Source organism: Polypterus senegalus, chromosome 10, assembly GCF_016835505.1.
Source record: "Polypterus senegalus isolate Bchr_013 chromosome 10, ASM1683550v1, whole genome shotgun sequence".
Taxonomy (NCBI): Eukaryota; Metazoa; Chordata; class Cladistia; order Polypteriformes; family Polypteridae; genus Polypterus; species Polypterus senegalus.
The window spans coordinates 150857753-150871761 of NC_053163.1; the positions used below are offsets into that span (position 1 = coordinate 150857753).

General features: G+C 39.5%; 1 protein-coding gene across 1 annotated transcript in view; it reads right to left on the minus strand.

The window, feature by feature from the left end:
* dda1 (DET1 and DDB1 associated 1) overlaps positions 1-13420 on the minus strand; it is a 32015-nt gene extending 18595 nt beyond the window's left edge. The window contains exon 1 of the mRNA XM_039767064.1: positions 13117-13420. Within this exon, the coding sequence (XP_039622998.1) occupies positions 13117-13125 (9 nt within the window). The 5' untranslated portion in view covers positions 13126-13420. The remainder of the gene's footprint in view (positions 1-13116) is intronic.
* Positions 13421-14009: the final 589 nt, after the last annotated feature.

Genomic DNA, 14009 nt, shown 5'->3' on the forward strand with positions numbered 1-14009 from the left:
GCTTCATTTGGAAAAGGGCTACAAAGCAATCGTTAAAACCCTGGGACTCCAATGAACAACACGTGACAGCAAATTCAATATCCAGAGCAATACAAAAAAGATTTTCAATCCTGCACAAATTGAAAAATCTGCGTCATTCCTAGAGCTGTGGCCTCCATCACTCCCCTGCCTAACCGATTTAAACTTTCCTTTGAAATGTCGTTACACAAACAACACTAATTCAGCGGACTCTTCTAATGGATTCATGAATCTGATTATTTATTGTCAGTTTTATTGCTTGTGTGTATATGCGATTTTGAGCGATATTTATTTTATAGTGCTGTTTTTAAAAAGAGATGTCACATCATATTTTGTTGTTTTTAAGTATGACAACAGTAAAGATATCTGCGTTAGTAAATTCGGGGTCTTGGGTAAGTGTTCTGAAAGTTGGAATTATTTTGAATTTATTTTAAATGGACTTCAAACACAGAGGTACCAAAGTTTTGCTAATTACAACAATGAGTTATAAAAGTGACAACTGAATGTAATTGATGTTGTAGTAAAGTACATAAATCATTACAGGGTGTCCACAGAGTCTCTTTACAATTTTAAAAAATTACTAAAAAGGCAATTGATGAGATAAATTAATCAAATCTGTCCTGTGTACTCAGTCGTTATCAAAGTTTGTAATCACACTGCATTTGTGCATTTCAGGTATCTTGTTGATGAAAGAGAAGCTGTTGAATAAACCACTAAAAAAATGGCTACTCCTCAAGAAAAGGGACAATGTGTTGCGTGGTTTATTGAACCAAAATCGGACTGGAAAGGGTGGCCCAATTCCCTGGCTACCTCATTCAGCAGATATCACTCCCCTGGACTTCTTTCTGTGGGTTTATGTTAAAGATATTGTGCATCGATAAAAAGATACAGGACATTAATGACCTAAAGCAAAAGATCACTTATGTCATTGCCACCATTGAGGACGCTATGCTACAGAGAACATGGCAAGAAATCGAGCACCGTCTTGATGTGCTTCGTGCCACTAATGGTGCCCATATAGAGGTGTATTGAATGAAGAAAGAAAATCTTCAATATCTACTCAATCATTATGTAATAATTTCCACAGATTTGTCTATTCGTTTGTGTTTTTAATAAAATCTTGAAATTGTAAAGAGACTTTGTGGACACCCTGTATATTGAAGTGTATTAGGGGTCTGTGGTGGTGCAGGGATTTTTGTTTTAAAATCGTGCAGCTCACACTTGCAGGTCTAAGTGCATGCTGGATGGACATTAAGGGGGTAATGGAATAACTAGTTATGCACGTGCGAAAAGGAGTGACTTGCTCATCCAACCCTCATTAGCAGTCCTGGTGGGTCCATGAGTGCAGGACCAAGACTCATTGGAATAAAAAGGAGTCTGAGTAGTTAGAAGGGGAAAAACAGACAGAAAAAAAAACAGAAAACAAGGAGAGAGCAGGATGAGGCTGGTGCTAGTGCCAAGAACAGGAGGCAAAGTGGTCGGGACACTTCGCAGCGTAGTGAGAGCTATGGAGCTCCAGGGGTGGATCACCTCTGCTGAGCTGTGGAGGAGAAGCGTTTGGGCCTCATGCAATTCTGTAAATGCTGAAGCATGGTGGCAGGAATGTCACTGCAGGTACCAAGCAAGGTGGCTGAGATGAGAAGACAGAAGGTTAACAGTGTTTCCTGGGGTCTCTGCCCTGATGAGAGATCCTAACAGGGTGAGCAGGAGAGACGGGGGAGAGCGCGCATGACAGAATCTATTTTTATTCCTGGTTTTTCCAATGGAAATTTTTATTGAACTCATTTGTTGGTTTTATCTTCTCCAGTCATGTATTTTTGGATTATTTATTGATGAGGAAAGTACTGCACAATTTACTTGGACATCGACTGAATCAACACACTAAGCACTTTATGCCAACTGGTTGCTCGCTCGAGTCCTCACCTCACTAGTCCATCCTAAGGCTGTGTGTTATACCAGTACTGGAAAAGTATTGGAAAACCCAGATTATAAATAGGTAGGAGTACCAGTATTTTGGGATTTTTGGCACCTCAAGAAACTACAAGCTTCAACGGGATTAGAATTTCACTGGGCGACCCCAACCCCTACCCCTTTACTGCTGCGTCGTGATTAGGACTTCAAGGGGGATTGTTGGTTCAATGCAAATCGGGACTTCATAGCTATCAAGAGGGGAATCCTTTCTTAGGCAGACAACATGGTGGAAAAGTTTTAGTTCTAGGAAGTAGGGTTCAGTTCCTGTCTGGGTCACAGGTCATTATCTATGTTCTCAATAACGTCCCCATGGATTTTCTGAGGGTTCTGCGATTTTCTCTCACATACCAAAACACATCACTGATGACCCTGCCAATCAAATATGGCTGACTATGTGTATTTATGCGAACGCACCCTGTAATGAACTATCATTCCACAAAGAGCTACTCCTGACTTGATTATGGTGCAAAACAAATTATTCAGTGACAAACTCCCTTACAATACAGCGTGGCTGGACAAATAAACTTCACCCAAAAAGATCAGAGCTGTACAACAGTGTGCAGTGTGGTAAATCTTCTAGAAATAAAATTGTAAAAATATATTTGAAATAATAATAATAATTAATAAATTCTGTGAAGCAGTTTATTATCTTCAGGAAGACGCCCTAAGAAAATGTTCATGATAACTCAAGTAATACTATATGCTAATTAAATGCAAAAAACAAACGGAGCACACGGCGGGCAAAATAAACAATATAGTCATCTTTACAAGTAGCATCTAATAATATTAAACTACTCACTAACAGTTAGACAGAACACTGAATTTAGAAATAAAAGCCTTTCAAATCTGAACAGCAAACCTAGAAAATAAATTAGCATTAAAATCCATGGATATACAATGATACTAAGAATTGATTTGCTTGTTTTATACTTTAATCTTCACTAACAAATATAAAAGAACAATACCCCTTACCAAAAACTGACCGACACAAACCACACAATCTGGTTGGTATCTACCAGGAAAACTATGGCAGCATAAGGTTTCAACTTCAAATGGACATTCTGCTGAAGCCAAAACAGATATATGGAGCACCACTTTGTTTCCCCTCCAATTTCAATTGGTTTTCAGGATGAGGATTTTAACCAACTGTCACATGAATGGTTTATGATGATGAAAATATGTACTTAAAAAACAATAATACAAACCAAGTGTACCTACAATGGGTTTAAACTAGTACAGATAAAACTCGGAAACAAACTGGTTAGCTAGCCACAGGGGAATACAGGTAGGCTAAGATGAAAGATTAACAGACTGGCATATCCTGAATAAAAAGGATAGGTAGAATTTATGGCACCCCTTGACATTGGCTGGAATGTGGGGCTGAATCTGCCTGAGCTCAGGTATACTTAAACAAGACTCAAATGAAGCCTACACTCTGATATCTCATAGGTCAGAAAGAAATCTCAAAGAAGCTGTACCACCATAAAGACAGGGGGGAGTTTGGTCAAAACAAAGAAACCCACTCCCTCTCTCTCTCTGCCATTTGCTATCCCGTGGAGACCATTTCTCTCAGTGGCCACATTCAGGCACGGCATGCAGTCTGTTTCAGCCATTCCATTCAAACGCCATGTGGGAGCAAAGACTAAACCGGACCAGAGACTAATTGAAGTAGTAAAAGAAAGAGCGACCAGGTAGCCTATTATTTTACCAACATTCAACACTCGCATTTGTACTCTGCTGATATTTTTATTTTGCTGGGATTTTTGGAATTCTGTTCAAGCCTACAAAATAAAAAGAGTATGCAAGGAAACAGGGTCACCATAGGACCCTAGCATGATAAAACAGTGTGCAATCCGACAGCAGAGTGAAAAATAGCATGCCATTGAAACATTTATACCAGTTTACATGAAGAAGTTCATGTTCTGCTAAAAGACTCCTAGACAAATCCTACATAATACCATTTCTTTTAAGAATTAAAAAAAAAATAAAAATCTTTTTAATTTGTGAAGATTTGATAATGTGCCCAACAAATGACTCTGCCTACATATAGGTGTTATGTGTTCAAACTGTGTTTGGGGATGCCTTAAATTGCAAATTAATAAATTGGGACAATATTCTGAGTTTGATCATTTTCAGTGGATTTACATTTATCATATAATCCCTTTGACTGTGGACTAAAGTAAGAACACTTATCTTCCTGCAAGTGGTAAAAATTGACTTAAGTTGTCATCAGGAAGGGCATTATGCTGTTAAAACGTCTGCACCAGCATCCCCCAAATTTGAAGAGGAACTGGCCAACCTAGAAAAACCAGAGAGAGAGAGAGAGAGGAGAATACACACACATACATGGACTAATTTCTTGGTACCCCTCCACGAACAAAGAACTCACAATTGTCTCCAGGATACCACGAAACTGACAAAGGTAACTGGCATCCATGCTTATTGTGTATTTAACAAAACAAAGACTTTGCTTTAGAGTTTTGATGCAACCGAATATTTCAAATAACAAAACAAATATGTCCAGTGTCATGGACAAAAATGACGGTACCCTTTACCTAAACTTTTGCTGCACAACCTTTTGAGCCATTAACTGCAAATAAGCAATTCCTGGAGCTTTCCATGAGACTTCTGCACCTGTCCACAGGTCATTTGGCCCACTCATCATGAGCAAAATGTTCCAGCTGTGCAAGGTTTGAAGAAAGTCTCCACCAGACTGCATTCTTCAGTTCTTTTTATAGATGTTCGATAGGACTCAAATTAGGGCTCCTAAAAGACCACTTCAGAATAGGCCAATGCTTTGTTCTTAGCCATTCCTGGGTGCTTTTAGCTTTGTGTTTTGGCTCCTTATCCTGTTGGAGGATTCATGACATGTAACTGAAACAGAGCTTTCTGCCACTGGGCAGTATGCTTCACTCTAAAATGTTGATATTCTTGAGATTTCATTGTTCTCTGCTCAGACCCAAGGCACCCCATGCCAGATGCAGCAAAGAAGCCCCTAAACATAGCCATGCCTCCTCCATGTTTCACAGTAGATATGGAGGCTTTCATAGAAAAGAACACATTTTTTGGTCTGTGGACATACAGCTGATGAGGCTTGCCAAAAAAAACTCCAGTTTTGCCTCATCTGTACAAACAAATTTCTCCTGGAAGCATTGTGGCTTGTCAATATGTATGTATTTTGGCAAATTCCAATCTGGTTTTTATTTTTTATATTTTTTTTTCTTTCAATGATGGAGACCTCCTGGGTCCTCTTCCATGAAACTTACTGTCATTCAAAAAGCAACAGATGGTGTGATCAGACTCTGGTGGACCTTGACTTTGGAATTCAGCTTGTATCACTTTAGAAGAAGTTGTCTTTGGCCTTTTGTCTACTATTCTCACTCTCCTCCTGCCCATTCTGGGGATTTTCTTCTTACAGCCGCATCCAGGGAGGATGGTTACAATGCCATGGTCCTTAAACTTCTTAATATTTACAACTGTTGCCACAAGAAGCTGCTTAGAGACTTTCTTCTAGCCTTTGCCTTTCACATGCTTGTCTATCATGTTCTTTCTGATCTCCTCGGACAACTCTTTTTGCTTTCTCAGGTCCACGTTCAGTGTGGGAAACATGAGGATACCAAACAGAAGAGTGGTTAATTTTCTCCATTTAAATTGGCTGAATGACTGGTTGCATGTTTACGATACAAATTGAAGAAAACAGCTAGCTTTGGGGAGGGAAAAAAAAAATTAACTGAAATCCAGCTATTTAGGATTTTTTTTCTAGGCGTACCAACAAATGTGCCTGGGCCCATTAAGAACAGGGGTCGCCAACTCCATGTTTTTTTTTGAGTGCCCTGTTTGTGATGCCAATTAACTTCTTGTGAATTCATTTTAATGGACTCCTGAATTTCTTCATTTCTTTCCTTAAACGGCATCCAAACAGAAAAGGAACGTGAAGTGGGTGAGTCAACAGAAGATCAACCAAGTCAGGGCCTCAAACGGAAACAACTTCACTCCAAAAAGCTTCTTAAATGAGGTTCCAATTCTTGTCGTTAATTAAACTCATTCTTTAATTCTATGGCTTGTTGCTGCTCTCGTGGAGCATTAGCAGACATTTACGAAACTGCTGATTTTCTCTTTTCTAAGAGATCTGTTAAAATGTTTTGTGGACCTGAGCAGATTGACATTCCTGAGACCTTCACCTTTCTTTATTTTCTGATACTGACTGACGGACACCAGTTGTTTTGGCTCATGATTTATTGTTTGGCTGCCAATTAAGGGGTCCGAGTCTTCAAGAGCAAGTCAATTAAAATGAATTCAAAAGAAGTTAATTAGCAGCAAAAACAGGTCACTCATTAAGAAAAGGGTTAGAATGAAAACATGCAGCCACAAGCTTGGCACACCTATCCTTGGCCAGTTTCGCCCATTCCTCTTTGCAGCACCTCTCAAGCTCCATCAGGTTGGATGGGAAACGTCGGTGCACAGCCATTTTAAGATCTCTCCAGAGATGTTCAATCGGATTCAAGTCTGGGCTATGGCTAGGCCTGTGAAGGACATTCACAGAGTTGTCCTGTAGCCACTCCTTTGATATCTTGGCTGTGTGCTTAGGGTCGTTGTCCTGCTGAAAGATGAACCGTCGCCCCAGTCTGAGGTCAAGAGCGCTCTGGAGCAGGTTTTCATCCAGGATGTCTCTGTACGTTGCTGCAGTCATCTTTCCCTTTATCTTGACTAGTCTCCCAGTTCCATCCCCACAGCATGATGCTGCCACCACCATGCTTCAGTGTAGGGATGGTATTGGCCTGGTGATGAGCGGTGACAGGTTTCCTCCAAATGTGACGCCTGGCATTCACACCAAAGAGTTCAATCTTTGTCTCATCAGACCAGAGAATTTTGTTTCTCATGGTCTGAGTGTCCTTCAGGTGCCTTTTGGTAAACTCCAGGCAGGCTGCCATGTGCCTTTTACTAAGGAGTGGCTTCCGTCTGGCCACTCTACCATACAGGCCTGATTGGTGGATTGCTGCAGAGACGGTTGTCCTTCTGGAAGGTGACTGACTAAGGCACTTCTCCCTCAGTTTAGATGGCCGGCCAGCTCTAGAAAGAGTCCTGGTGGTTTCGAACTTCTTCCACTTAAGGATGATGGAGGCCACTGTGCTCATTGGGACCTTCAAAGCAGCAGAAATTTTTCTGTGCCCTTCCCCAGATTTGTGCCTCGAGACAATCCGGTCTCTGAAGTCTACAGACAATTCCTTTGACTTCATGCTTGGTTTGTGCTCTGACATGAACTGTCAACTGTGGGACGTTCTATAGACAGGTGTGTGCCTTTCCAAATCATGTCACATCAACTGAATTTACCACAGGTGGACTCCAATGAAGTTGCAGAAACATCTCAAGGATGATCAGGGGAAACAGGAGGCACCTGAGCTCAATTTTGAGCTTCATGGCAAAGGCTGTGAATATTTATGTAACATGTGCTTTAATTTTTTTTTATTTTTAATAAATTTGCAAAAACCTCAAGTAAACTTTTTTCACGTTGTCATTATGGAGTGTTGTTTGTAGAATTCTGAGGAAAAAAATGAATTTAATCCATTTTGGAATAAGGCTGTAACAGAACAAAATGTGGAAAAAGTGATGCGCTGTGAATACTTTCCGGATGCACTGTACCTATAAACCTAGAGTTCAGAAAAAGTGATATCCAAATGCAATAAGCAACAGCTGAACTGTGGGCAGAGCCTGCCGAGTAGCCGTATCAAAAACTAACAGGGTCCTTGCAGTGTGCCAGACTGCAGGGCTGTGAAACAAGTGCTTAAGATGGCCTAGTTCATCACTGAAGCTAAGCTTCTAACAACATGACATTTATGACAAGAAATGCATGAAGAAAGCACTTCCGAGACCCAGCACACCCCACCAACAAACCACTTCTCTTTCTACCAGAAAGAGAAGCAATTGTCACAGAAAGTGATGTCATGGCATTCAATTGATCACCAGACTCGCAAACATATTTTCCCCTCGGCCATTAAACTGCTCTCTTACATACGGCCATCTTCCCAGTCTGTGACAAAGACATCTTTGTGCAAGGATGTCCACTACTAATCAGTTTATATTACCGATTTACCTTTTCGGTCCATTCAGCAAATCAGCTGCTTTCATTCCTTGGCCGTTCATGCTGTGCGTTTTACACCTTATGTTATATGGATACTCATATATTTATTCAATTGCCATTATATTGTTCGATCATCAGTATCACCTACACCATGCATTATGCTGCAAGCACATTCTGGATGTTTCTGCCCTAATCGAACTAACAAAAAATACTTTTTATTGTACTCTACATGCAGAAAACACATATGCCATTGTGTCTAAAGACTGTTTTGCGATTGTATTTGACCCCAAAAATCAATAAATAGATAAATATAAGGTTATGCTCAAAACAATTAGTCTAACTTGCAGCACAGCTTGGTAAACAACAGAATTAGGCCTGAATGCCTGCTGGGCTCTAGAGCAGTGGTTCTTAACTCTTTCAGGGCTGATGTCGACTTTTGTCAAAAGAAAAAGTTGATGATGGTCATCGACTATAAACTCTGACAAAACCAACCGTTACGTTGGGCTCTCGTTGATAGAAGGAAAGTTAGATTCATTGGTTTGACCGAGATTCCATGCGCTGTCCTGAGTAACAAGGCGCACACAATGGCAAAAATGGCACGACATCTGGCGAGAAATCAAATCGAATGCGAAAAGCAAAATAGTCCATGGATGGTGCTTTGCCTATTATCTCTAAACTGGACTATGACTTGTCAGACTCAGATTTTGATACAAGTGATCGAAAATGAATGTGAGGGTCCAGCTTCAGCTGATCGGTGCCCAGCTAGTCATGCTACTGACAATGTTTGCCAGGGAGGACTGCCACTTAACAATGATAAGGTGTACGTAGAAACCAGAGATGTAATGCACTGTGACCATGACCACCGCTGCTGTCCCAGCCACGTGAAGATAGCCTGGCAGCAAACTTGACAAACTGGCAGCCACAGCATGGAGCAAAAGACGTTTCAGGTTGATTTTGGTGTGAAAGCATAATTTTTTTGGAAAAATATTCAGCCCTCAAAGAGTTAAAGCAGAGCTGTAAAGTCAGTAGATAAATCCTTCTGTATTTAATATGCTATTGTATTTTCCATGTTGATTGAAGGAAGGCAACATACACGTCATTTAACCACAGAACTTCTCTACCTTATTGGCCAGTTTAAACAAAAGACAAGAACCCCTGAGTACACATCAGGCCATAGCACACACCTCCACCTACATCATTACACTTGTTTACACTCAAATGGACTTGTTAAACACACATTATAATCGGAAATAAAATGAAAACACTTTTTGTAACGTACCAAAATCCAGATTACAATACGTGAATGTCAGGTTGTTTAATCGCTCAGCTGAACTTCACACTTGTAGTAACACGACTGTGCACTTGGCTTTGTTCTTACATCAGAGAAATACTTAATTAGGACTATTGTTTGTGAAATGGGACATTTGAACTTGCTGTATTTTTTTTTTCATTACAATTTAAATTTATTAGGAGTCACTACATTTTTGCAGACTCTGACCCCGACTCTAAGTACCCAAAATTGTCTCTTAAAGTATGGTCCACAAGGGCAAGTCAAACGATACTAAGGATAGCAGTAATCATACAAATTCACATTTAATTTGTTCAAAAGTGACTTCGTTAAATGCTTGACCACACTTGCCTAATAAAGAAACCCTCGCCCGTCTACTTACATTTGTGTCACAGCATATCATCAAATCTGCCATTTCAAATACCAATTTCTTCTGTGTGTATATTTGTGCTGTACTAGGTTTACATTCTAATTAACTCTTAACAAGAATTGGATTAAAAACAGAAATAGTAGGATTACTGCAGGTGACAGATGACCAAGAAACCAAAGATTCCCTACAAAAGGGGAGAAGAGGGCAAACTGGATGGAAGGCCTAGATCAGTGTTTCCCAAACTCAGTCCTGGGGGCACACTGTGGCTGCAGGTTTTTGTTCCAACCAGATTCCTAATCAGTGACAACACCTGAAAACGCTAATCTCATTTAATTACCTGGTATTTTTTTTCTCCTATTCTACGTTCAGAAAAGCACAGCAGCATTATTTTAACATTTATAAGACATTTAGAAATATTTCTGCTTTTGCTATAGATTTAAATGCTTAACTCTCTTTTGTTGATTTCGTTGTATTTTGCCCTCTCTGTGCAATTTTTCCCCTTCGTTGTATCTTATTGACAATTAAAAATGAGCCGAGCAGACACGCTGGCAAACAACACAGAATAATCAAAGGCTGCTACTTTAGCGTCAGACCCACTAATTAGTAAATAATGGATTAATTAAACAATTACAACACCTGGAAAAGTAGAATGAAAATCAAAATGAAAATATTGTTAAAAAGTAAACAATACATTATGCCTATATAAGTGCTTAGTACATTTATTATTTTTTTTGAACCAAACTTTACCAAGTTTTCTAATTTCTATATTGTTCCCAAAACACAGAACTTGGGAAATAACACCTCACTTAATTAGCCCAGGAATCCAATTAAAAAAAATAAGCTGGTTGGAACAAAAACCTGCAGCTACAGGGGGTCCCCAGGACCGAGTTTGGGAAACACTGGCCAAGATGCTCAACTGCCCAAGACAGGGGTCCTCAATCACGGTCCTGGAGGGCCAGAGTAGCAGCAGGATTTTCCTCCAACCCAATTGCTTAATAAGTAGCCCTTATTGCTCACGTGACACTTGAGCTTCACTTACGTTGTCTCGCTCGTGAACCCTTATTGCTTATTTTAGTCTTAAACAGCTATATTCTTGGTTTTTTTAATTGCTCCTAATTAGCAACAACATGCAAATCACAAAAGAGACCAGCAGTTCTTCATTTAGCATGTTTTCATTTACACCGGTGTGTATTTATCATGCACTATTGGGTTAAATTAAATACTTGGAAGAAAAGTGAAGGACTGAGAATTACTCATCTGTTTTAGCCTTTAAATCATTTGGATGATATCCTTAGAAAGGGGAAGAAAATCTAGGATATGAGAATTGCCCGACCTAGCAGAGTTAAAGCACTAACAAGCCATGAAATTAAATTATTGGCAAGAATTGCTTTCTAATTAAGCAAACGGGTTAGAACAAAAACCTGCAGCCACTGCGGCCCTCCAAGACTGTGACTGAAGACCCCTGGCCTAAGACAGTCTTGGAGGGCCGCAGTGGCTGCAGGTTTTTGTTCTGACCTGGTTGCTTAATTAGAAAGCAATTCTTGCCAATAAAGCACTAACAAGCTATGAAATTAAATTAACTCTGCTATGTCAGGTCATTCTCATATCCTAGATTTTCTTCCCCTTTCTGTCATGCAAATGATTTGAAGGCTAAAATGGACAAGTAATTCTCAGTCCTTCACTTTTTTCTCTTCATTTTTCTTCCAAGTGTTTAATTAAACCCAATAGTGCAGATAAATACACACCGGTGTAAATGTAAATGAGCTAAATGGAGAAATGCTGCTCTCTCTTTTGCATGTTATTGATCATAAGGAGCAATTGAAATAGCTTTTTAAGACAAAATTAAGCAATAAGGGCTCAAAATCCCTAAAGTGAAGCAGAAGTGTTACTTTAGCAAGAAGTGCTTTTTATTAAGCAACTGGGTTGGAGCAAAAACCTGCAGCCACTGCGGCCCTCCAAGGACCCCTGGCCTAAGAGAATAAGAAATCAGAGTCTGTAGTTTGTTTCTCAACTGCCTTACAGTTCCTCAGGTCTCTTCTTCTTTAAATGCACATCAAAAACCAGTGTCCTCTGCAACGAAGAATGGAGGATTCTGACCATAACACTCTTTTTTTGTCAGTCATCTCCAGTTCAACGTCTTGTCTTCTTTAGCCCATTTTAACCTTTTCTTTTTTAATTTTCCAGTTTCAGATACAGCTTTTTCTTTGAAACTCTGCCTCTAAAGCCAGTACCCAGGAGACATCTTTTCTTTGTTGCAGACGGCACTGGTATTTAGCATGTATTTAAGGTGGAAGCCAACAGTAAGGCGCACATTTCTTCCACAAGTGCCTTGAGCATTGGAAAGGCGCTATATAAATAAAATGATTATTTCACACTCTGAAATGTACTTATAGTCTTATGCAGTTGTTCAACTGGGCCTTCTTTTTTTCCTATCCAGACCTAGTCTGCTTTTTCGATCAAGACAATAATTGGCGCATTTGTAGGAAATCTTCAATTTCTTGTGAATCTGTTGCATGAAATAAAACTTAAACTGACGTGTTTACCAAGAAAGCTTTTTCATTTTGTCCATTTCTGAAGTCACAGTTAAAAACTTTAGGAATGCCACTACTTTACCACCCAAGTGAACAGAATCACAGGTTTCAGAGGTGCAACTGAAATTAGAGGTTTCTCTAATAACCTAATAGCGTTTAAAAAATCACTACAAGGTGACCATTATAAAGAAAGGCTGCAGTCACGTGTGAGTAATAAATTGGAAAAAATTTGAAGCACTAATACCATTTGCAAGATAGTAATGCCTGGGCTGTACTTGTAAAAATCAATTTAAAATGGTATCTTGATAAATAAAAATGCATCTTTTCCGAGTTTGTCCAAACTTTTGCTTGGTAGTGTCAATAGCTGTAAAATGAACAATATGCATATTCATAAAACATTCCCATTCAATGGACAGTTGTATGCTGCCCGAGAAAGCACCTCTAGATAGTCTTCATTATTAAAGGCACCATAAAATTTTACTGCACAAATCAAAACTCTTAGGTTACTTCAAGATATGAAATATGTTATAAATGACAATACGGATTATAAACAAGCTGGAATGATAGAATTTTTAGTGAAAGAAAACCCTAAGACAGAAGCGTCTAAACGCACACGTTGTGTCCATACTATAGGCTGATATTTAACTCCACGTTCAATTTCATTGTTTTACTCAACAAGAGCTGGTAAATGATGCATATTCCAAACAATACAGAATGAACTATGAAAAGGCGACCAAAGCAGCAAGAAAATAAAAATTAAATACACGTACACTGCGCGCGCGCACATCGGCTCCAAGTCGAGCCTCCACCCTGTTCAGTAAAACAAACACACCAACTAGTCCGACGAGATTCATTATACCTTGTCCATGGTCGAACAGCTTTCGGCTTCCAAGACGAAATACTTCTTCAGTAATGTTGAGCAGAAAGTTGAATCGGCTAAAATTAGCCTAAATTAGGCAATGCAATTTCTTATCATCTGTTCTGTGTTCGGCTTCACACAGCTTCCAGAAGTGAGCATAATCAACAAGTTGCCAATATACAGTAAACCTCTCTAGAAACAAAACAAAAAAAAAAATCAGTCTGTTTAAAGGTTTCTCCCTTTTTTCATATTTGGACTAAAACCCACCATCTTTAGTTAAAAGAGCACAAGCAAGTGGTAGCCAAACATTTTTTGGTTACCACACCTTCCTACTGTTTTCATTGGTTGAAAGACGGTAAGCGTACTCATCTACTTTCATTTGGCTGGTTAAACAGGACATCAATAATGTGTACTCTGCTCTGATTGGGTAAACTTGCAGGGACTGCTTTCCCAGATCCCGCCTTTGTGTCTCCGCCTGAAAAGTCACGGTAGGTTGATCAGAGAGCCTACGCTGAAAGGCTGGAGAAGGGAGACGCCCTGTCGAGGTGTTTCATGGGAAATGTTGTCTTCGTGGTGCCTTCGTCAGATGCTCTGTGGCTTTAGCAGACACGGATATTCAGCCCAGTGGTGGAGTGGTTCGCGTCACCTCCTCCGCGTTCTTTGTTATTTTTTTTTTCCTACAGTGGATTACTTGTCCTCCTCCATAGCGAACGTGCACGTTACTTTGATTGTAATTCTAATTAATACCTGCTTAACCTGATACAGAAAAGATTTGAAAAAGACTGAAAGAAAATCTATCAGAAAATCAAATAATTTTCAGAAAGGGAAAACGTGCAACAGATGCAATTTTTCAAATAAGAATGTTATATGAATGAGCTTTAGAAAGCTTATAA